This window comes from Salmo salar, unplaced genomic scaffold (assembly GCF_905237065.1).
Source record: "Salmo salar unplaced genomic scaffold, Ssal_v3.1, whole genome shotgun sequence".
NCBI classification, from domain to species: Eukaryota; Metazoa; Chordata; class Actinopteri; order Salmoniformes; family Salmonidae; genus Salmo; species Salmo salar.
In genome coordinates this window covers 8600-32500 of record NW_025550220.1, presented here as the reverse complement: position 1 = coordinate 32500, position 23901 = coordinate 8600, and the positions used below count along the sequence as shown (strand labels likewise).

General features: G+C 42.8%; 1 protein-coding gene and 1 long non-coding RNA gene across 2 annotated transcripts in view; one reads left to right on the top strand and one right to left on the bottom strand.

Moving 5' to 3' along the window:
- LOC123739243 (uncharacterized) overlaps positions 1-4318 on the top strand; it is a 5346-nt gene extending 1028 nt beyond the window's left edge. The window contains exons 2-3 of the long non-coding RNA XR_006767649.1: positions 2910-2914; positions 4307-4318. This is a non-coding gene — a long non-coding RNA (uncharacterized lncRNA). The remainder of the gene's footprint in view (positions 1-2909; positions 2915-4306) is intronic.
- A 10552-nt stretch (positions 4319-14870) lies between these two features.
- On the bottom strand, positions 14871-23483 carry LOC123739242 (cadherin-related family member 1-like; the record flags this gene model as incomplete). Its single annotated transcript, XM_045713702.1, has 3 exons — positions 14871-15634; positions 17623-17877; positions 23255-23483. Coding segments are annotated over 3 exons (1093 nt in total), but the record flags the coding sequence as incomplete, so codon positions are not given.
- Between the last annotated feature and the right edge of the window lie 418 nt (positions 23484-23901).

Below are 23901 nucleotides of genomic sequence, written 5' to 3'. Positions count from 1 at the left end.
TGGACTTAATCACCAGGTGCACGGTGAAGGGCCAGAGTACAAGAGGCCGGAGGCCCAGATAGAGAGAAGGCAAACAGACTAGTGAAGGTGGAGACCCGGGTTGAAAGTACCATCAGCACCTGGTTACCCATATGTGTGGCCTTAGTCTCTGAGTGGAAAGCGGGTGGGTGACCAGGTGCACAGAGGCCATTTCAGGTGACCAGGTGCACGAAGCCTGTTAAGGGTGACCAGGTGCACGCGGTTCGTAACAACAGGCGTAACAACAATATACATTAGTGTCCAAGGAGGGGTGCTGAAGTGTGGGAGCCCCGGTTCGCCTGGTGTGCGAGGTTATGGAGGGGGGGTGGCCCCGGCTGGGACTCATGCCCAGAGAGAGGGGTGTTACCCGGACAGGGAGTGTAGGCCAAGAGGCTTGGAGGTCCAAACTTCCAGGGAGTAAGATCTACTCTCAGGCCCGGAGAGAGGGGTGTTACCCAGATAGGGAGTGTAGGCCAAGAGGCCTGTAGGTCCATACTTCCAGGGAGTACAAATAGATGATTTTGCATGAATTCTATTGAACACTGAGCAATTTTTCTATTAACCTGTTGGGGCTAGGGGGCAGTATTTGCATGGCCGGATAAAAAAACGTACCCGATTTAAACTGGTTACTACTCATGCCGACAAATGAGAATATGCATATAATTAGTTGATTTGGATAGAAAACACTCCAAAGTTTATAAAACTGTTTGAATGGTGTCTGTGAGTATAACAGAACTCATTTGGCAGGCCAAAACCTGAGAAGATTCCTTACAGGAAGTGCCCTGTCTGACCATTTCTTGCCCTTCTTGATTATCTCTATCCAATACAGGGGATCTCTGCTGTTACGTGACACTTCCTACGGCTACCATGGGCTCTCAGAAGGCGGCAAAAAGCTGAATCGTGGCTTTGCAGGCTCTGGCTGAAAAAAAGTAGCGCGTTTGGATAGTGGCCGGTCACAGTACTATGAAACTCAGGCTCGTGCACGAGGGGATCCCATGCTTTTATTTTCTCTCTCTTTGTACGTATACACGCTTTCCCAGTCGGAATATTATCGCTTTTTTACGAGAAAAATGGCATAAAAATTGATTTTAAACAGCGGTTGACATGCTTCGAAGTACGGTAATGGAATATTTAGAATTTTTTTGTCACGAAATGCGTCGTGCTCATGACCCTTATTTACACTTTGGATAGTGTCTTGAACGCATACGAAAAAACGCCGCTATTTGGATATAACAATGGATTATTTTGAACCAAACCAACATTTGTTATTGAAGTAGCAGTCCTGGGAGTGCATTCTGACGAAGAACACCAAAGGTAATCAAACTTTTCTAATAGTAAATCGGAGTTTGGTCAGGGCTAAACTTGGTGGGTGTCAAAATAGCTAGCCGTGATGGCTGGGCTATCTACTCAGAATATTGCAAAATGTGCTTTCACCGAAAAGCTATTTAATTTTTTTTTACATTTTACATTTTAAGTCATTTAGCAGACGCTCTTATCGAGAGCGATTTGCAAATTGGTGGATTCACCTTATGATATCCAGTGGAACAACCACTTTACAATAGTGCATCTAAATCTTTTAAGGGGGGTTAGAAGGATTACTTTATCCTATCCTAGGTATTCCTTAACCTGTTGGGTCTAGGGGGCAGCATTTGCACGTCTGGATAAAAAAAATGTACCCGATTTAATCTGGTTACTAATCCTACCCAGTAACTAGAATATGCATATACTTATTATATATGGATAGAAAACACTCTAAAGTTTCCAAAACTGTTTGAATGGTGTCTGTGAGTATAACAGAACTCATTTGGCAGGCAAAACCCTGAGACATTTTCTGACAGGAAGTGGATACCTGATGTGTTGTATTGACTTTAAACCTATCCCATTGAAAAACACAGGGGTTTAGGAATATTTTGGCACTTCCTATTGCTTCCACTAGATGTCACCAGCCTTTACAAAGTGTTTTGAGTCTTCTGGAGGGAGATCTGACCGAACAAGAGCCATGGAACGGTGATGTCCCATTAGACACCTGGCGCGCTACTTCATGTTGGGTACCCTCGTTCCAATACGTTATAAAAGACTATGCATTCGTCCACCTTGAATATTATTCATGTTCTGGTTAAAAAAGGCCCTAATGATTTATGCTATACAACGTTTGACATGTTTGAACGAACGGAAATATATTTTTTCCCCTTGTTCATGACGAGAAGTCCGGCTGGCTTACATCATGTGCTAACGAGACGGAGATTTTTGGACATAAATGATGAGCTTTTTGAACAAAACTACATTCGTTATGGACCTGTGATACCTGGAAGTGACATCTGATGAAGAGAATCAAAGGTAATGGATTATTTACATAGTATTTTCGATTTTAGATCTCCCCAACATGACGTCTAGTCTGTATCGCAACGCGTATTTTTCTGGGCGCAGTGCTCAGATTATTGCAAAGTGTGATTTCCCAGTAAGGTTATTTTTAAATCTGGCAAGTTGATTGCGTTCAAGAGATGTAAATCTATAATTCTTTTAATGTCAATATAATATTTTACCAATGTTTTCTAATTTTAATTATTTAATTTGTTACGCTGACTTGACTGCCGGTTATTGGAGGGAAACGATTTCCTCAACATCAATGCCATAGTAAAACGCTGTTTTTGGATATAAATATGAACTTGATAGAACTAAAATTGTCTAACATAATGTCCTAGGAGTGTCATCTGATGGAGATTGTAAAAGGTTAGTGCATCATTTTAGCTGGTTTTATGGTTTTGGTGACCCTGTCTTTGACTTGACAAAACATTACACACAACTCTTGTAAATGTACTGTCCTAACATACTCTAAATTTATGCTTTCGCCGTAAAACCTTTTTGAAATCGTAAAACGTGGTTAGATTAAGGAGATGTTTATCTTTCAAATGGTGTAAAATAGTTGTATATTTGAAAAATTTGAATTTTGACATTTATTTGGATTCAAATTTGCCGCTCTTGAAATGCACCTGCTGTTGATGGAGTGCACCACGGGTGGCACGCTAGCGTCCCACCTAGCCCCAAGAGGTTAAAGAGGTGGGGTTTCAGGTGTCTCCGGAAGGTGGTGATTGACTCCGCTGTCCTGGCGTCGTGAGGGAGCTTGTTCCACCACTGGGGTGCCAGAGCAGCGAACAGTTTTGACTGGGCTGAGCGGGAACTGTGCTTCCTCAGAGGTAGGGAGGCGAGCAGGCCAGAGGTGGATGAACGCAGTGCCCTTGTTTGGGTGTAGGGCCTGATCAGAGCCTGAAGGTACGGAGGTGCCGTTCCCCTCACAGCTCCGCAGGCAATCACCATGGTCTTGTAGCGGATGCGAGCTTCAACAGGAAGCCAGTGGAGAGAGCGGAGGAGCGGGGTGACATGAGAGAACTTGGGAAGGTTGAACACCAGACGGGCTGCGGCGTTCTGGATGAGTTGTAGGGGTTTAATGGCACAGGCAGGGAGCCCAGCCAACAGCAAGTTGCAGTAATCCAGACGGGAGATGACAAGTGCGTGGATTAGGACCTGCGCCGCTTCCTGTGTGAGGCAGGGTCGTACTCTGCGAATGTTGTAGAGCATGAACCTACAGGATCGGGTCACCGCCTTGATGTTAGTAGAGAATGACAGGGTGTTGTCCAGGGTCACGCCAAGGTTCTTAGCACTCTGGGAGGAGGACACAATGGAGTTGTCAACCGTGATGGCGAGATCATGGAACGGGCAGTCCTTCCCCGGGAGGAAGAGCAGCTCCGTCTTGCCGAGGTTCAGCTTGAGGTGGTGATCCGTCATCCACACTGATATGTCTGCCAGACATGCAGAGATGCGATTCGCCACCTGGTTATCAGAACGGGAAAGGAGAAGATTAATTGTGTGTCGTCTGCATAGCAATGATAGGAGCGACCATGTGAGGATATGACAGAGCCAAGTGACTTGGTGTATAGCGAGAATAGGAGAGGGCCTAGAACAGAGCCCTGGGGGACACCAGTGGTTGAGAGCACGTGGTGCGGAGACAGATTCTCGCCACGCCACCTGGTAGGAGCGACCTGTCAGGTAGGACGCAATCCAAGCGTGGGCCGCGCCGGAGATGCCCAACTCGGAGAGGGTGGAGAGGAGGATCTGATGGTTCACCGTATCAAAGGCAGCAGATAGGTCTAGGAGGATGAGAGCAGAGGAGAGAGAGTTAGCTTTAGCAGTGCGGAGAGCCTCCGTGACACAGAGAAGAGCAGTCTCAGTTGAATGACCAGTCTTGAAACCTGACTGATTTGGATCAAGAAGGTCATTCTGAGAGAGATAGCGGAAGAGCTGGCCAAGGACGGCACGTTCAAGAGTTTTGGAGAGAAAAGAAAGAAGGGATACTGGTCTGTAGTTGTTGACTTCGGAGGGATCGAGTGTAGGTTTTTTCAGAAGGGGTGCAACTCTCGCTCTCTTGAAGACGGAAGGGACGTAGCCAGCGGTCAAGGATGAGTTGATGAGCGAGGTGAGGTAAGTGAGAAGGTCTCCGGAAATGGTCTGGAGAAGAGAGGAGGGGATAGGGTCAAGCGGGCAGGTTGTTGGGCGGCCGGCCTTCACAAGACGCGAGATTTCATCTGGAGAGAGAGGGGAGAAAGAGGTCAAAGCACAGGGTAGGGCAGTGTGAGCAGGACCAGCGGTGTCATTTGACTTAGCAAACGAGGATCGGATGTCGTCGACCTTCTTTTCAAAATGGTTGACGAAGTCATCCGCAGAGAGGGAGGAGGGGGGTTGGGGAGGAGGATTCAGGAGGGAGGAGAAGGTGGCAAAGAGCTTCCTAGGGTTAGAGGCAGATGCTTGGAATTTAGAGTGGTAGAAAGTGGCTTTAGCAGCAGAGACAGAAGAGGAAAATGTAGAGAGGAGGGAGTGAAAGGATGCCAGGTCCGCAGGGAGGCGAGTTTTCCTCCATTTCCGCTCGGCTGCCCGGAGTCCTGTTCTGTGAGCTCGCAATGAGTCATCGAGCCACGGAGCAGGAGGGGAGGACCGAGACGGCCTGGAGGATAGGGGACATAGAGAATCAAAGGATGCAGAAAGGGAGGAGAGGAGGGTTGAGGAGGCAGAATCAGGGGATAGGTTGGAGAAGGTTTGAGCAGAGGCAAGAGATGATAGGATGGAAGAGGAGAGAGTAGCGGGAGAGAGAGAGCGAAGGTTGGGACGGCGCAATACCATCCGAGTAGGGGCAGAGTGAGAAGTGTTGGATGAGAGCGAGAGGGAAAAGGATACAAGGTAGTGGTCGGAGACTTGGAGGGGAGTTGCAATGAGATTAGTGGACGAACAACATCTAGTAAAGATGAGGTCAAGCGTATTGCCTGCCTTGTGAGTAGGGGGGGGAAGGTGAGAGGGTGAGGTCAAAAGAGGAGAGGAGTGGAAAGAAGGAGGCAGAGAAGAATGAGTCAAAGGTAGACGTGGGGAGGTTAAAGTCACCCAGAACTGTGAGAGGTGAGCCATCCTCAGGAAAGGAACTTATCAAGACGTCAATCTCATTGATGAACTCTCCAAAGGAACCTGGAGGGCGATAAATGATAAGGATGTTAAGCTTGAAAGGGCTGGTAACTGTGACAGCATGGAATTCAAATGAGGAGATAGACAGATGGGTCAGGGGAGAAAGAGAGAATGTCCACTTGGGAGAGATGAGGATTCCAGTGCCACCACCCCGCTGGCCAGATGCTCTCGGGTATGCGAGAACACGTGGGCAGACGAGGAGAGAGCAGTAGGAGTAGCAGTGTTATCTGTGGTAAGCCATGTTTCCGTCAGTGCCAAGAAGTCGAGGTGCTGGAGGGTAGCATAGGCTGAGGTGAACTCTGCCTTGTTGGCCGCAGACCGGCAGTTCCAGAGGCTGCCGGAGGCCTGGAACTCCACGTGGGTCGTGCGGCGCTGGGACCACCAGGTTAGAGTGGCAGCGCCACGCGATGTGAAGCGTTTGTGTGGCCTGTGCAGAGGGGAGAGAACAGGGATAGACAGACACATAGTTGACAGGCTACAGAAGAGGCTACGCTAATGCAAAGGAGATTGGAATGACAAGTGGACTACACGTCTCGAATGTTCAGAAAGTTAAGCTTACGTTGCAAAAATCTTATTGACTAAAATGACGAAGATGATACAGTACAGCTAGCAGTGGCTGCGTTGTTGACTTTGTTTGAACGTGTAGCTGGCTAGGTAACCTCAAGTTTCAGTACTACACCTTATCATGATACAAAAGCTATGTAGCTGGGCTATGTTATTAGAATATTGCAAAATGTGCATTCACCAAAAAGCTATTTTAAAATCGGACATATCGAGTGCATAGAGGAGGTCTGTATCTATAATTCTTAAAATAATTGTTATGCTTTTTGTGAACGTTTATCGTGAGTAATTTAGTAAAATGTTAGCGAATTCCCCGGAAGTTTGCGGGGGGAATGCTAGTTCTGAATGTCACATGCTAATGTAAAAAGCTGGTTTTTGATATAAATATGAACTTGATTGAACAAAACATGCATGTATTGTATAACATAATGTCCTAGGCGTGTCATCTGATGAAGATCATCAAAGGTTAGTGCTGCATTTAGCTGTGGTTTTGTTTTTTGTGACATTATATGGTAGCTTGAAAAATGGGTGTCTGATTATTTCTGGCTGGGTACTCTGCTGACATAATCTAATGTTTTGCTTTCGCTGTAAAGCCTTTTTGAAATCGGACAGTGTGGTTAGATAAAGGAGAGTCTTGTCTTTAAAATGCTGTAAAATAGTCATATGTTTGAAAAATTAAAGTTTTTGTATTTTTGAGGAATTTGTAATTCGCGCCACGCCTATCATTGGATATTGGAGCAGGTGTTCCGCTAGCGTAACGTCTAGATGTAAGATGTTAAATAAAAAATAAAATAAATTAGAGCATGCTGGTTCATATCCCCCAAAGGAAAAAATATTTAAAAATATATATTTTACGCCAAGTGAAAGGCACTTGCTGCGTTGTTGATGGGAATTTATGCCGTCTTGTGACCTTTAACAAAAGGGACTACCCTTTATTCTGGTTGGAAGTTTTTGCGTTGTGGGACCACCTCACCTATTTTTAGAATGCATTAACCTCTATGGGCTAGGTGGGACGCTTGCGTCCCACCTACGTAACAGCCACTGGCAGCCTGTGGTGCGATTTTCAAAACCTTAAAAATCCTATTACTTCAATTTCTCAAACATATGACTATTTTACAGCTATTTAAAGACAAGACTCTCGTTAATCTAACCACACTGTCCGATTTCAAAAAGGCTTTACAACGAAAGCAAAACATTAGATTATGTCAGCAGAGTACCAAGCCAGAAATAATCAGACACCCATTTTTCAAGCCAGCATATAATGTCACCAAAACCCAGAAGACAGCTAAATGCAGCACTCACCTTTGATGATCTTCATCAGATGACAACCCTAGGACATTATGTTATACCATACATGCATGTTTTGTTCAATCAAGTTCATATTTATATCAAAAACCAGCTTTTTACATTAGCATGTGACGTTCAGAACTAGCATACCCCCGCAAACTTCCGGGAATTCGCTAACATTTTACTAAATTACTCACGATAAACGTTCACAAAAAGCATAACAATTATTTTAAGAATTATAGATACAGACCTCCTCTATGCACTCGATATGTCCGATTTTAAAATAGCTTTTTGGTGAATGCACATTTTGCAATATTCTAAGTACATAGCCCAGGCATCACGGGCTCGCTATTTAGACACCCGGCAAGTTTAGCACTCACCATAATCATATTTACTATTATAAAAGTTTGATTACCTTTTGTTGTCTTCGTCAGAATACACACCCAGGACTGCTACTTCAATAACAAATGTTGGTTTGGTCCAAAATAATCCATCGTTATATCCGAATAGCGGCGTTTTGTTCGTATGCGTTCCAGACACTATCCGAAATAGTAAAGAAGTGTCGCGCGCATGGCGCAATTCGTGACAATAAAATTCTAAGTATTCCATTACCGTACTTCGAAGCATGTCAACCGCTGTTTAAAATCAATTTTTACGACATTTTTCTCGTAGAAAAGCGATAATATTCCGAAAGGGAATCTCCTTTTCGGCAAACAGAGGAAAAAATCCCAAAGGCGGGGGCGGTCAGGGTCACGCGCATAAGCCAGTGTCCCTTGATCGGCCACTTGAGAAAGGCGATAATGTGTTTCAGCCTGGGGCTGGAATGACGACATTCTGTTTTTTCCCGGGCTCTGAGCGCCTATGGACGACGTGGGAAGTGTCACATTAGAGCAGAGATCCTTAGTAAATGATAGAGATGGAAAACAAGTTCAAGAAATGGTCAGACAGGCCACTTCCTGTAAAGGAATCTCTCAGGTTTTGACCTGCCATTTGAGTTCTGTTATACTGACAGACACCATTCAAACAGTTTTAGAAAATGTAGGGTGTTGTCTATCCATATGTAATAAGTATATGCATATTCTAGTTACTGGGTAGGAGTGGTAACCAGATTAAATCGGTATGTTTTTTATCCAGCCGTGTCAATACTGCCCCCTATCCTAAACAGGTTAAACAACACAATGTAACGCCAAGTCAATCACACTTCTGTGAAATCAAACTGTCCACTAAGGAAGCAACACTGATTGACAATAAATTTCACATGCTGTTGTGCAAATGGAATAGACAACAGGTGGAAATTATAGGCAATTAGCAAGACACCCCAATAAAGGAGTGGTTCTGCAGGAGGGGAGCACAGACCACTTCTCAGTTCCTATGCTTCCTGGCTGATGTTTTGGTCACTTTTGAATGCTGGCGGTGCTTTCACTCTAGTGGTAGCATGAGACGGAGTCTACAACCCACACAAGTGGCTCAGGTAGTGCAGCTCATCCAGGATGGCACATCAATGCGAGCTGTGGCAAGAAGGTTTGCTGTGTCTGTCAGCGTAGTGTCCAGAGCATGGAGGCGCTACCAGGAGATGGGCCAGTACATCAGGACACGTGGAGGAGGCCGTAGGAGGGCAACAACCTACCAGCAGGACCACTACCTCCGACTTTGTGCAAGGAGGAGCAGGAGAAGCACTGCCAGAGCCCTGCAAAATGACCTCCAACAGGCCATAAATGTGCATGTGTCTGCTCAAACGGTCAGAAACAGACTCCATGAGGGTGGTATGAGGGCTCGACGTCTACAGGTGGGGGTTGTGCTTACAGCCCAACACCGTGCAGGACGTTTGGCATTTGCCAGAGAACACCAAGATTGGCAAATTCCCCACTGGCGCCCTGTGCTCTTCACAGATGAAAGCAGGTTCACACTGAGCATGTGACAGACGTGACAGAGTCTGGAGACACCGTGGAGAACATTCTGCTGCCTGCAACATCCTCCAGCATGACCGGTTTGGCGGTGGGTCAGTCATGGTGTGGGGTGGCATTTCTTTGGGGGGCCGCACAGCCCTCCATGTGCTCGCCAGAGGTAGCCTGACTGCCATTAGGTACCGAGATGAGATCCTCAGACCCCTTGTGAGACCATATGTTGGTGCGGTTGGCCCTGGGTTCCTCCTAATGCAAGACAATGCTAGACCTCATGTGGCTGGAGTGTGTCTGCAGTTCCTGCAAGAGGAAGGCATTGATGCTGTGGACTGGCCCGCCCGTTCCCCAGACCTGAATCCAATTGAGCACATCTGAGACATCATGTCTCGCTCCATCCACCAACGCCACGTTGCACCACAGACTGTCCAGGAGTTGGCGGATGCTTTAGTCCAGGTCTGGGAGGAGATCCCTCAGGAGGCCATCCGCCACCTCATCAGGAGCATGCCCAGGCGTTGTAGGGAGGTCATACAGGCACGTGGAGGCCACACACACTACTGAGCCTCATTTTGACTTGTTTTAAGGACATTACATCAAAGTTGGATCAGCCTGTAGTGTGGTTTTCCACTTAAATTTTGAGTGTGACTCCAAATCCAGACCTCCATGTGTTGATAAATTGGATTTCCATTGATTATTTTTGTGTGATTTTGTTGTCAGCACATTCAACTATGTAAAGAAAAAAGTATTTAATAAGATTATTTCTTTCATTCAGATCTAGGATGTGTTGTTTAAGTGTTCCCTTATTTTTTTTTTTGCAGTATATATTTAGAGCATATCTAATTGGAAGACTTGTAAGGGAATATCTGAGAGAAGGGCGATTTTAATAGTCTTTGATCCACAGAAAATGGCAATAAAGAGTATACTTACTAACTGGGAAACCAGCTCCCCTCTGGTGGCGTAATGGGGGACCACAGTAAACACTGTGGTACATGAATTATACACCTTTTACACTGTGGTACATGAATTAAACAACAAGGATAAGACCACATGAACCATGCAGTGCTTGAAAAATTCAAAAATAAATATTTATTTAAGAATGTTTAAATACAAATTTGTTTTTGTTTTTTGTTCATCTTGAAATGCATGACTTCCTCCTTTTTACAACCTTGAGGTTGGTTTGTGAATACCCTTGCGTTTGGGGACAATAGCACATAGCATTCTTAATAAGGCCCCTGGACAGGCCCATAGCACTTATAATATTTGACAACCTTGAGGTTGGATTGTTTGAATACCTATACCCTGTTTAGGGCATACCGTGCTTATTAATACTGATGCCCTCATTAAAGACTTTCAGGACTTATTTTCCTTTTTGTTTTTATATTTTATTTCTTCAGACACTGCATGGTCTGGGGCGGGGGGGGGGGGGTCTTCCTACCACAGTGACAAATTACTCCTCATATGGGACCACTGCGCGCCTCTTGGGCTCTGTTGATTAGGAAAATAGAACCCTTATCTTAACTCTAACCCCTACCTCTAATTTTAGCTCCTAACCCTCATCCTAACCCTAACCTTAACCTCTGCATCTTGTCCTCTAACCCTAATCCACCTTCTGGCATTAGGTGAATAACCCCCTAAACCGTAACTCTAACCCTCATTCTAACCCTAACCTTAACCCTCATCCTAACCCTAACATTAACCTCCGCATCCTGTCCTCTAACCCTAATCCACCTTCTGGCATAACCCTAACCTTTGCATCAAGGGCCCTAACCCTAGTCTCTAACCTTTGATACTCCTTTCTCTTTGGGATGGATAAATTAAAACACAGTGTCTTATGAGTCTTTTTTCTTTTGAAACCCCCATTCCCCTTTTGTTTTCTTTTAGTCTAATTTGTCTTATTCTAAATGTACTTTTTTATTTAAAAAAAACCCATAACAAATGGAATAGGATGGACACCTTTTGGTGTTGGGTTAATATTCCCCTACCCTAACCCTGTTTCCCCAGATGAAGTATGAAGACATTGCGCATCTCTAGTCAGAACAGATCTTGCATGAACTCAAACTCTTTCCCCTCTTTCCCCCTGGCACATTTTCTGGCTGGCGCTCGCATTGCCTTCCTTCACTGTTGTTTTACTTACAAATAATAACTTTGGGCATATGTCAGATTCATATGTTTTCAGGCACTGGTGACAAATCATGCATTCTGATTCTTGCATAGATTGTAATGGACACGTGAGTAAAATACGTTTTTGAAGGTCGTACTGATTATGATGATCTAATGCTAAGCTATTTGCCAGCTACAGTGCATTTGGAAAATATTCAGACCCCTTGACTTTTTCACATTTTGTTACGTTACAGCCTTATTATAAAATGTATTAAATAGTTTTTTTCCCCTCATTAATCTACACACAATACCCCATAATGACAAAGCAAAAACAGGTTTTATTGAGCATGCTATCTTTCGTCTGATGTTGATTTTCTTTATGTAGGTGTACCTGTGGGCATTTTGAGACAATGCCAATTGAAGTGGAGATGGTCTGCTGCCTGGTGATTCCACAGGTTTCTGTAGGATACTGTGTAGTTCATTGTAAGAGATATGTTCATCTTTCCCTTGATCCTGACCAGTTTCCCAGTCCCTGCCGCTGAAAAACATCACCACAGCATGATGCTGCCACCACCATGCTTCTCCATAGGGATGGTGCCAGGTTTCCTCCAGACATGACACTTGGCATTCAGGCCAAGGAGTTCAATTTTGATGGAACATCAGACCAGAGAATCTTGTTTCTCATGGTCTGAGAGTCTTTTGGTGTTTTTTGGCAAACTCCAAGCGCGCTGTCATGTGCCTTTAACTGAGGAGTGGCTTCCGTCTGGCCACTCTACCATAAAGGCCTGATTGGTGGAGTGTTGCAGAGATGGTTGTCCTTCTGGAAGGTTCTCCATCTCCACAGAGGAAGTCTGTCAGAGTGACCATCCGGTTCTTGGTCACCTCCCTGACAAAGGCCCTTCTCCCCCGATTGCTCAGTTTGGCTGGGCGGCCAGCTCTAGGAAGAGTATTGGATGGTTCTAAACTTCTTCCATTTAAGAATGATGGAGGCCACTGTGTTCTTGTGGACCTTCAATGCTGCAGACATTTTTTGGTACCCTACCCCAGATCTGTGCCTCGACACAATCCTGTCTCGGAGCCCTATGGACAATTCCTTCGACCACATGGTTTGGTTTTTGCTCTGACATGCACTGTCAACTGTGGGGCCTTATATAGACAGGTGTGTGCCTTTCCAAATCATGTCCAATCAATAGAATTTACCACAGGTGAACTCCAATCAAGTTGTAGAAACATCTCAATGATGATCAATGGAAACAGGATGCACCTGAGCTCAATTTTGAGTCTCATAGCAAAGGGTCTGAATATTTATGTAAATAAGGTATTTCTGTTTTTTTATAAAAATGTGCAAAAATGTCGATTAAAAACCTGTCTTCGCTTTGCCGTTATGGGGTATTGTGTGTAAATCTATATAATCCATTTTAGAATAAGGTTGTAACGTAACAAAATGTAAAAAAAAGTCAAGGGGTCTGAATACTTCCCGAATGCACCATGTTTGTTGACATTATGTAATGCATTCTGGTTGTCACGTAAGCATCTGTTGGACCAAAGATGCTATAAAAAACAAGGTGAAGGGATAGTTCACTCGACTGACTTATGGTGCTTTCAAAACAACTGGGTACTAGGAAAAATACGAGGTCAAATTATAACGTCAGTGATATTAAAGTTGGAAGGTCATAGCTCTAGAAAGAGGCATGAGTTCCTGAGTTGGAATTCCTAGTTGAATCCACATTTCTACCCTCCATAGACTTGAAACCCCCCGACAAATGAAATTAACCCCCCTCTCCAAAAAACCCCCTAAAATGGCTTTATCCCTGTATAACTATGGTTCAGCTACGCAACAGACTTATATTTGGTGTGATGATACTATTTGCTTTTTGATAAAGTCAAAAATGGTAAACGACTTGTCAAGTCATGTGCTCCGGTTCTTGTGTACACTGTAACAAGTACTTCGGAGATTTGTAATAGCCAAAAAGTGGCCAAACTAAGTTAATATTTTTCAGGCAATGGGCGCTGCCATCTTTGACTTTCACTTTGTTTATTTGCATCTTATAGTGAATGGCATTCTGTGATTAGGGAGTTTTTGCTTGGAAACAAACAAACATGGCTGCTCTTAGCTTAGCTGACAGGGATCTCTTTTCTAAACAATATTACATTTCTCCCTTGTGCTCACCAGAGATGTGGTACATTGTAAACAAATCTAGCTGTTAGTCGTTAACTTATGTATATTTTATTGTCAGGGCAACATGTTATTTAGATTGGTTTATGCAATGAGTTTGGCTGTGGATTTGTACCTTGTGTTGTTTGGATGACGAAATTCGTATTTATCTTTTACAATAAAAGGTGAAATTGAGAAATAAAGTTGTGAAGACCTTTATTTCCCATCAGAACAAAACATTGTGTAGATGCTTTTCAGACAATGCTGTTTAGACGTGTTTGTTTTATCATAGCTACGTTCTGTTGTTACTATTCCAATCACATATTTACGATGGTACGCTGCAGGGACCAATCAACAATGATCACAAATGTGTGATTGTATGCGTCAAAGGGTTAATAGATTCTTCCCTTTCTTCTCCAGGAGAGGGCAGTGAATTACACTGTTCCAGAGTGATTAGTAAGGCATTAAACCTAATCCTTTAGCCACCTTACAGTAAACACCCAAACTTTTCCTCGGCAACACCACCATCCTGGTCCTTGGATCCCATTGGATCCCCTAACCCCTAGACAGTTGTTAAAGGACATATGCAATTATTGCTTTAAAAGGCTGGCTCAAGATATAAGAGGATGCACATACAAGGGATATGTTTGGTTTGGTTTTAAAATCCACACATTTCCTCTGTACTCCTTATATGTATATATGCTTTTTTTTGTCTTGGGGCTATACATGAGAATCCAATTGGAAAGAGATGCACCACACAAACAGATGAAATTAGACATGTTTGATCAAGGGTCCTTACATGGCAGATGTGACAAATTATCAGCAATGTGATTGGTTTACCCCAAAACGTGCCTGCCTTAACGTGTTCAGATGCATTTTGCTTGACTCCCAAGCAGTTGTCTTGTTGATCTTCTTTGTCAGGTGATCAGACGAGTTCACCTCTCTCCATTGATCCGTTTAGTTAGGATAAGTGTCATAAAAGCTCTTGTAAGGAGCTTGGACAGAAGCCAAATAACAGCCTTGTCCTGAGATCTAGTTCATGACTTCATCACGTAAGTTATAAGAACCTGAAATTACTAAGAACAGAAGGAATGGATCAGCGATTCACCAGTCCATAATATGAACTTTCTAATTGTTTGTTGGTTTTGTTTTATTTTGGATTATGTGTGTATTGTTATTGTATTACTAAATGTTACTGCACTGTTGGAGCTAGAAATGTGAGCATTTCGCTGCACCTGTGATAACATTTGCAAGTCTGTGTATGCAACCAATAAACTTTGATTTGAACAGACTTTAAACCAAAGACACACATGCACAGACGATCACATGTTTTTGTCAGTAAAAAACAACTGCTGATGACTTCTACACATTGGTGGTTGACTTCTACACACACAATGTAAAGCACTTTGAAAGTTGCTGTATGAATTATATCTTTCATTGAGTATCATGACTCCCACTCACCAATACTCACAAGCAGACACACACTCACTCTCTCGCTCTCCTAAGAGCAGTTTGCCAACCTCCTCTGGTCCAGTCTCATTTTGAGCTCAGACACCAGTGCTGCGTTCACACTGTCAACTGGTCTGTTCCTGTTCCTCTTAGGCTTGATCTGTGCTACTGTGCCCAATACCGTCGGTACCACCCACTGTCTGTCCCCTGGCCTCCCTCCAGGGAGCAGTGGGGGAAGGGCAGGGGCATTGGGCGGTGGTGGTGGCCAATGGCGTCCACTCACCATGCTCACATTGTGGTTTGGAGACCAATGGTGTCCAGTCATCACATTCATGTTGTGGTTTGGAGGCAGAGGGTGTCCGCTCGCTATGTTACAGTTGCTACAGTTGACATTGACCCCCACCATGACCTCTGGTTCTTGGATTAGGAGTTTCTCTACAGGGTTCGGGAACTTGAAGGTCACGGGTGGTTTGTTTCGCCTCCGGATGCGGCGGTGGGGCAGGATCCTGTTGGACTTTTTGTTGCGCATGAACATGATGGTGGAAATGAAGACTGTCCCCACAACCATGAGACCAATGACACCAGCGATCATGCCTAAGATGTGCAAAGGCTTGTCTCTACTCTGCACGAAAAAGGATGCCAAAGGGCCCCTGAGTTGAGTCTGTAAAAGAGCACAGAGAGACACAGTCATGTCCATTGGACTGAAATGGGAGACTGCAAGTATACATGGGAAAATCCTAGTTGTTATTACCATATGTGGTTATGTGTGTGTTGCCATTTGGCTATGGAAATTTGGGACACAGAGTGTATTATAATACATTTACACTGCCAGACCACCACAGCCAAATCCGCACATGTGTTAAGCTAGTTACACAGTGTGAAAACATTACACTACATTAGAATAACAAATCCCCCAAAACGCCTACCAACGCTTGGTCAGTGCTAACACAATCTGTTTGCAAAATGTGGATCTGCAAAATACTAGTCTGAGTTTGTCTGGAATGATAATTCCTGTCCCATTGACAGTTTTTTTGATTGAGACAAGATCAGAAGGATTAGATGGGCACCCATTATTAACTGAGACCATGCAGTGTCACAATTGAAAATTAAATGTTATGAGTTTACAGTTCATCCATAACGTTTATCATGGACTTCCATTTCATGTCAAATGAGTGATCAAAATATTATATTGTGCTCCTGTACTCTTTCACAGACACAAATCATGTGCTATGGTACAATGACCAGCTACAAATACAGGTGTCCTTCCAAGACAATATACAAACAGTAAGAGTCTTAGTGTAATGATATGGGGGACACCAAGACTGCTGGATGATCTCAAGGAAAGCTTTGTTCATGGCATTATACAGGCCTCCGTATAATCTTTCTGATCTTGCCCTGAGGTTGAACGCCAGACTTTTTCAAAGTGTTGCAGTAAATGAGGGTGGAAATGAGGACAGTCATTGCAATAGCGAAGGTGACAAAACTAAAACAAATCCCAAACACAGCTGCGGGATGCTTCTTGAGGCTCAGGAAGTAGGAGAAAAATCTGGATTTGACCTGAAAATACAAAATTGGCATTTAGAGGAGTTTAGATAATTTAGGGAATAGTTTAGGGATGTTTCAAGGTGGAAACCTAAAGAAAACTAACAAACATATCTTGGGTTTGGATTACTGTGTTCAGTTGGAATGTTCTATTGAACAGCTTGAACTATTTGTGATCACTAGGGCCGAGAGTTTTTCGTAAGCACGTGGTCTGACCAGGAAAATCTCTATGCCCTGGTTATTACATAGTTATAGCATATAGTGAGCGTGTAAGTCGGTTTGAGCTGTGTGTGGTCTTGTATTTCCCAACTAGCTAGGGGGATAGCTAACTAGTGGGGATTTGATCAAACTAAAACCCATGGCTCAATGCCTCTGTCGCATTGATTTCAACCTTGAATTGTTTCACCTGGCAGTTAGCCAGAATTGATAGCTAGATAGCTAAAGTATGTATGCATAGATGTTCTGTAAGTAAGCTAGCTAGCTGTTTCAATTTCAATTTTACAGATCGTAACGTTATCCATTTCCCATGCACAATTTTTTTTAACCAAAATCACTATTATGCCCGATTCTTGACCAAAGCCACTATAGCGCATTAATTTTGCCCTGCCAAGCCGCACTGTTTCTTGACACACTGCTCGCTTAACATTGAAGCCAGCCACACCATTGTGTCGGAGGAAACACCGTACATCTGGCGACCGAAGTAAGCCCACCACAGGAGTCACTAGAGCGCGATGTCAAACCTTCCCTAACCCAGACGATGGTGGGACAATTGTGCCCCGCCTCATGGGTCTCCCGGTCTCAGCTGGCTGTGACACAGCCTGTGATCGAACCCGTGTCTGTAGTGACACCTCTAGCACTGCGATGCAGTGCCTTAGACCTCTGCGCCACTCAGGAGGCCCATGGTGCACTACTTTTGACTAGAGCCATTAAAGTGTGCCAGAGACAAGTCCTTACTTGAGACTTTTGTGCAAATCTCCCATTTCAATCTAAATCTCCATTAATGCATCATCTACACAAAAAACTGAGTTACATGTGCATATTCCAAGTTTAATTTCATCCCTGTAAAATTAAATAGGTGACATTGGAGATGTTCCCACTGTTTCTTACCGCCTCTGTGATGTCTATCTTGACCACTGTAGTGGTGCTGAAGGAGGGTGAGCCTCTGTCTTGGGCCTGGACCACCACAGACCAGATACAGTCATTCTGTTTGGTGATGTTCTGGACAATGTCCATAGACTTGATATAGGACTTGAGCTTGATCTCGCCCGTGTCTGCGTTGATGTCGAAGATGTTTTCCGGGTCTGTCTTCATGATGGAGTACTCAATGACATTGTTGGGCCCCTCTGCATCATCATCTTGCGCCTGTTGGCACATTACACATAAACCAGACACACGAGATACCGTTTTTCTCAATAGTGCTGGCACATTTATGAAAATATTGTCCCATGATCTCAAAGTAGTTTGCAAAACCATCATAACAGACTTCCACATATGTTCCTTTTGAGGCCAAAGGCAAATCTACTTCCTTTGTGTTGTCTTGTATTGTATTGAGTTCAGTTAAAACCTGTTGGGGCTAGGGGGCAGTATTTGCACGGCCGGATAAAAATGTACCCGATTTAATCTGGTTACTACTCCTGCCCAGTAACTAGAATATGCACATAATTAGTAGATTTGGATAGCAAACACTCTAAAGTTTCTAAAACTGTTTGAATGGTGTCTGTGAGTATAACAGAACTCATATGGCAGGCCAAAACCTGAGAAGATTCCATACAGGAAGTGCCCTGTCTGACAGTTTGTTGTCCTTCTGTTGCATCTCTATCAACATTACAGCATCTGTGCTGTAACGTGACACTTTCTAAGGCTTTGATTGGCTCTCTAAAGCCGCCAAAAAGTGGAATGGTGTGTCTGCTGTCTCTGGGTAAAGTACAGCAGCAGAGTTTGTAAGTGGTCAGCCTGGGGACAGTGAGGCTGGAGATGCGCGGTCACGAGAAATCGCCATGTTTTTCTTTCAGTGTTTGAATGAATACAACGTTGCCCGGTTGGAATATTATCGCTATTTTATGAGAAAAATCGCATAAAAATTGATTTTAAACAGTGTTTGACATGCTTCTAAGTACGGTAATGGAATATTTTGAACTTTTTTGTCAAGAAATACGCTCGCTCGTTACCCTTCGGATAGTGACCTGAACGCATGAACAAAACGGAGGTATTTGGATATAACTATGGATTATTTGGAACCAAAACAACATTTGATGTTGAAGTAGATGTCCTGGGAGTGCATTTTGACGAAGAACAGCAAAGGTAATCCAATTTTTCTAATAGTAATTCTGAGTTTAGGTGACCCCGAAGTTGGCGGATGTCAAAATAGCTAGCCGTGATGGCCGAGCTATGTACTCAGAATATTGCAAAATGTGCTTTCGCCGAAAAGCTATTTTAAAATCGGACATAGCGATTGCATAAAGGAGTTCTGTATCTATAATTCTTAAAATAATTGTTATGTATTTTGTCAACGTTTATCATGAGTAATTTAGTAAATTCACCGGAAGTTTTCGGTGGGTATGCTAGTTCTGAACATCACATGCTAATGTAAAAAAGCTGGTTTTTGATATAAATATGAACTTGATTGAACAAAACTTGCATGTATTGTATAACATAATGTCCTAGGAGTGTCATCTGATGAAGATCATCAAAGGTTAGTGCTGCATTTAGCTGTGGTTTTGGTTTATGTGACATATATGCTTGCTTGGAAAATGGCTGTGTGATTATTTGTGTCTATGTACTCTCCTAACATAATATAATGTTTTGCTTTCGCTGTAAAGCCTTTTTGAAATCGGACAATGTGGTTAGATTAACCTCTCTCGGGTATGTACGAAATCGTCCCACCTAGTCAACAGCCAGTGGAATCGAGTGGCGCGATATTCAAAAACCTTAAAAATCCCCAAACTTCAATTTTTCAAACATATGACTATTTTACACCATTTTAAAGACAAGACTCTCCTTTATCTAACCACATTGTCCGATTTCAAAAAGGCTTTACAATGAAAGCAAATCATTAGATTATGTCAGGAGAGTACCCAGCCAGAAATAATCACACACCCATTTTTCAAACTTCGAAGCATGTCAACCGCTGTTTAAAATCCATTTTTTATGCCATTTTTCTCGTAACAAAGCCATAATATTCCAACCGGGAATCTCCGTTTAGGTAAACAGAGGAAAGAAAACAAAGCATTCGGTCGACGCGGGCACGCGCCTGAGTCTCACAGTACTGTAACCAGCCACTACCCAAACGCGCTACTTTTTTTCAGCCAGAGCCTGCAAAGCCACGATTCAGCTTTTTTCCGCCTTCTGAGAGCCCATGTGAGCCGTAGAAAGTGTCACGTAACAGCAGAGATCCTTTGTAATGGATAGAGATAATCAAGAAGGGGAAGAAATTGTCAGACAGGCCACTTCCTGCATGGAATCTTCTCAGGTTTTGGCCTGCCATATGAGTTCTGTTATACTCACAGACACCATTCAAACAGTTTTAGAAACTTTAGGGTGTTTTCTATCCAAAGCCAATAATTATATGCATATTCTAGTTACTGGGCAGGAGTAGTAACCAGATTAAATCGGGTACGTTTTTTATCCAGCCGTGTCAATACTGCCCCCTAGCCCTAACAGGTTAAAATGGGATATAATAGTTGTATGTTTGAGAAATTTGACTTATGAGATTTTTGTTGTTTTGAATTTGGCGCCCTGCTATTTCACTGGCTGTTGGCGAGTGTGTCCCGCAGCATCCCACATACCCCAGAGAGGTTAAAGAAAAAAATAAGCAAACATGTTTGGTGTGGGAGACTCCCCAAACATATGGAAGAAGGTACTCTTGTGAGTTGAGACTAAATTTGAGCTTTTTGGCCATCATGGAAAACTCTATGTCTGGTGCAAACTCAACACCTCTCATCACCCCGAGACACCATCCCCAGAGTAAAGCATGGTGGTGGCAGCATCATGCTGTGGGGATGTTTTTCCATCGGCAGGGACTGGGAGACTGGTCAGAATTGAAGGAACAGTGGATCGCGCTAAATAAAGGGAAATTCTTGTGGAAACCTGTTTCAGTCTTCGAGAGATTTGAGACTGGGACGGAGGTTCACCTTCCAGCAGGGCAATAACCCTAGGCATACTGCTAAAGCAACACTCGAGTGGTTTAAGGGGAAACATGTAAATGTCTTGGAATGGCCTAGTCAAAGCCCAGACCTCAATCCAATTGAGAATCTGTGGTATGACTTAAAGATTGCTGTACACCAGGAGAACCCATCCAACTTGAAGAAGCTGGAGCAGTTTTTCCTTGAAGAATGGGAAAAAATCCCAGTGGCTAGATGTGCCAAGCTTATAGACACATACCCAAGAGACTTGCAGCTGTAATTGCTGCAAAAGGTGGCTCTACAAAGTATTGACTTTGCGGTGGTAAATAGTTATGCAGTTTTTTGGTCTTATTTCTTGTTTATTTCACAATAAAACATATTTTGCATCTTTAAAGTGGTAGACATGTTGTGTAAATAAAATGATACAAACCCCGAAAAATTTTAATTCCAGGTTGTAAGGCAAGAAAATAGGAAAAATGCCAAGCGGCGTTAATACTTTCGCAAGCTACTGTACACCCCAAAATATGCATGTGCAAGTTTTCACGCATAAGTTGGAATTCATACAAACTGAACTTGACCTGAGAATGTGCTTATACTCCAGCAAACTTTAGACCATGTGTACGCACAGTGTCTAGTGCTTGAGGAATTGCATTGCAAGAAGATCAAATTAGTCTAGTGGTTGTCTTGTGCAGGAATATATGATGAAACTCTTATTCATAACAAAAAACAGTTAGCTAAATATAATATCAAGATGCAGTCATTTGCTGTTAGTGAGAGGAGAGAAAATCTATTTCCTATTATTTATTTAATTTCGATGATCATTGCAGAATAAATTCCTCGCCTTTTCTGACTGTGATGGTTTCATATTCACAAAATAGCCTATAGGCCTACAACAAGTTAGGATAGGCTACCATTCGTCCCATCTCTAATTAATTTGACAAACTTAGTAAGTATATCAACTTTTTCAAGTATTTTTCTCTATTTGATCCAATCCAAAAAGCAAATTTAATGGCAGAACAGACGGTTCACCTTTTCCATTGATGTTTGTAGGCTACTACATCCGACTACTGTAATGTCAAATTTGAGTAGACAATATTTCATTTATAAACGTAAGTCATAATACATATGTCATAACCATTGCAGAATAGATTCCTCACCTTTTCTGGCCATGATGAGTTCATATTCCCGAAGTAGCCATACAACAAATTACCCAGTCAAGTCACCCACGATACAAGTCAGTATTCGACGTCCATCCATTTCTGAAGACGTCGGGAGATGATGTGAAAGACGGCCACTAGGGGCAACAGTGAGCACTGTAGTTATCAAGTAGGTTTCGGTTTTGCTAGGGTGTTTTGGACAGGGATGATGGATGGGCATAAGCATCTGCCTCTGATTCCAAAGTTGCAATTTTGAATCCAGCGATATACTTTATTGGAAATGTTTGTTTTAAGCCCAAACCTTAACACTTACCTTAACCATTCAGAGTTAATGCCTAAAGTTAAGAAATTGGAGTTAATGCCTGAACTTAACCCTAACCTTAACAATTCTCAGTTAACGCCTAATCTTAACCTTCAATACTTCGAAATTTGACATTTGAGAAACATGGATGATTGTCTAATTCTGATGTGAGACTTTGAGAGCTGGTAGAATTACCATGCGCATCTCTCATTGTGCCTATTAGATATTATAATTTCAAGTTTTTTGCATTCAAAAGGGAGCCCAGTTTATAACATGCAGTACAGTTTAACAGGTGAACAGACAGTTGAAGTGTGTAGGCTACCACTAAGTAGGTCTACTGTTGTTTGAATTTTTTTTCTGAGTAGACAATGTTTCAGAATTCACGGGGAGTGCAGCATAGCCTATTTAGGGTCGGGAAAAAGTAAATGCAAAAAATTATGGAATTCAAATCTGTTTACAGGTCCACAACAATGTGCAATTGTTTTTATCTTTCAGAAACGTTTAGATACAGCAAATGTCACTACAAAAGAAAACATTCTGACAAGCCCTTCAAAGACATTTGATCACGTTCACCATGCATTGCTATTTCCTTAGATACTGTCTTGGCCTAATTCCAATGCTTCCAAAGTGTACAGCAAATAAGGAAGTTATTTTAACCATAAAAGGTGAATGATGGGAGTTATAATGCTCATTCACACATGCACAGTTTCACGACAGATCTGATATATAATGGAAAACATGCGTTTATAAACCTCTATGTTTTTCTGAAATGGTGCATTTAACATTACATTTATGCAATGGTTATGGATGAGGCCCCTGGGCCTGTCGCTATATGACTGACGCTTCTCCCTCCCTGTACCATCAATGCTCCCTTTTCTCAAGCTACTGCCTTTCTGAACTGCCTCAACACCTGACCAGCTGTGGAAGACCATCGCCTAGACCTGCCAGAAGCCTACATTTGTTTTTGTTTTGCATTAGTGTCTTAGAGATTCTCAATGTAATGAAAAGTACTATGTAAAATAATTATATTATTATTGTCCACAGAAATGCATGAAAGCATGGCTTTGGACTTGTTCTTGTAATTGCTGCAAACGAATCAACCTTTGGGGTATGGCAAAGATGAATTGTCTCAAAACTGGAAGTTAGATTGCGACACAAACCTCTATCTTCACCAGCGCTCCTATGATCATGGTCTTCTCCAGGAAGTTCTCATTGAACTCTGGCGGGTGATCGTTGAGGTCCAGCACGGTCACAAATACCTCGGCCAGGCTGTACTTGCCCTCTGCGTCCTCGGCTTTGACATAGAAATTATACTTGGACTTCACCTCCGCGTCCAGGCTGGCCCACGGCTGGGTGTAGATGATGCCTGATGCTGAATGAATCAGAAACCTGGGAAGGGGTAAGATATTGGGTGTTATTTTTCTTTCATTTATAAAATAATTGACAGCTGTCTTCTGGGTCATTATTTAATTATGGTTGAGGAACCGGATATAAACCACATTGAAAAAACTAATATATTTCAAAGTTAAAAAGATGGTAGCTGATATAAAATCTAATGAATGTGTACAGTACATTACAATTACATTGTAACAAATTTGTCAGCAGGGTAACAAATTTTAAATTGAAACAGCTAAGATTTTTATAACTAACTATATATATATATATATATATATATATACACACATATATACAGATATATACACTACATGACCAAAAGTATGTGGAAACCTGCTCGTCAAACATCTCATTTAAAAATCGTGGGCATTAATGTGGAGTTGGCAGCCCTTTTGCTGCTATAACAGCCTCC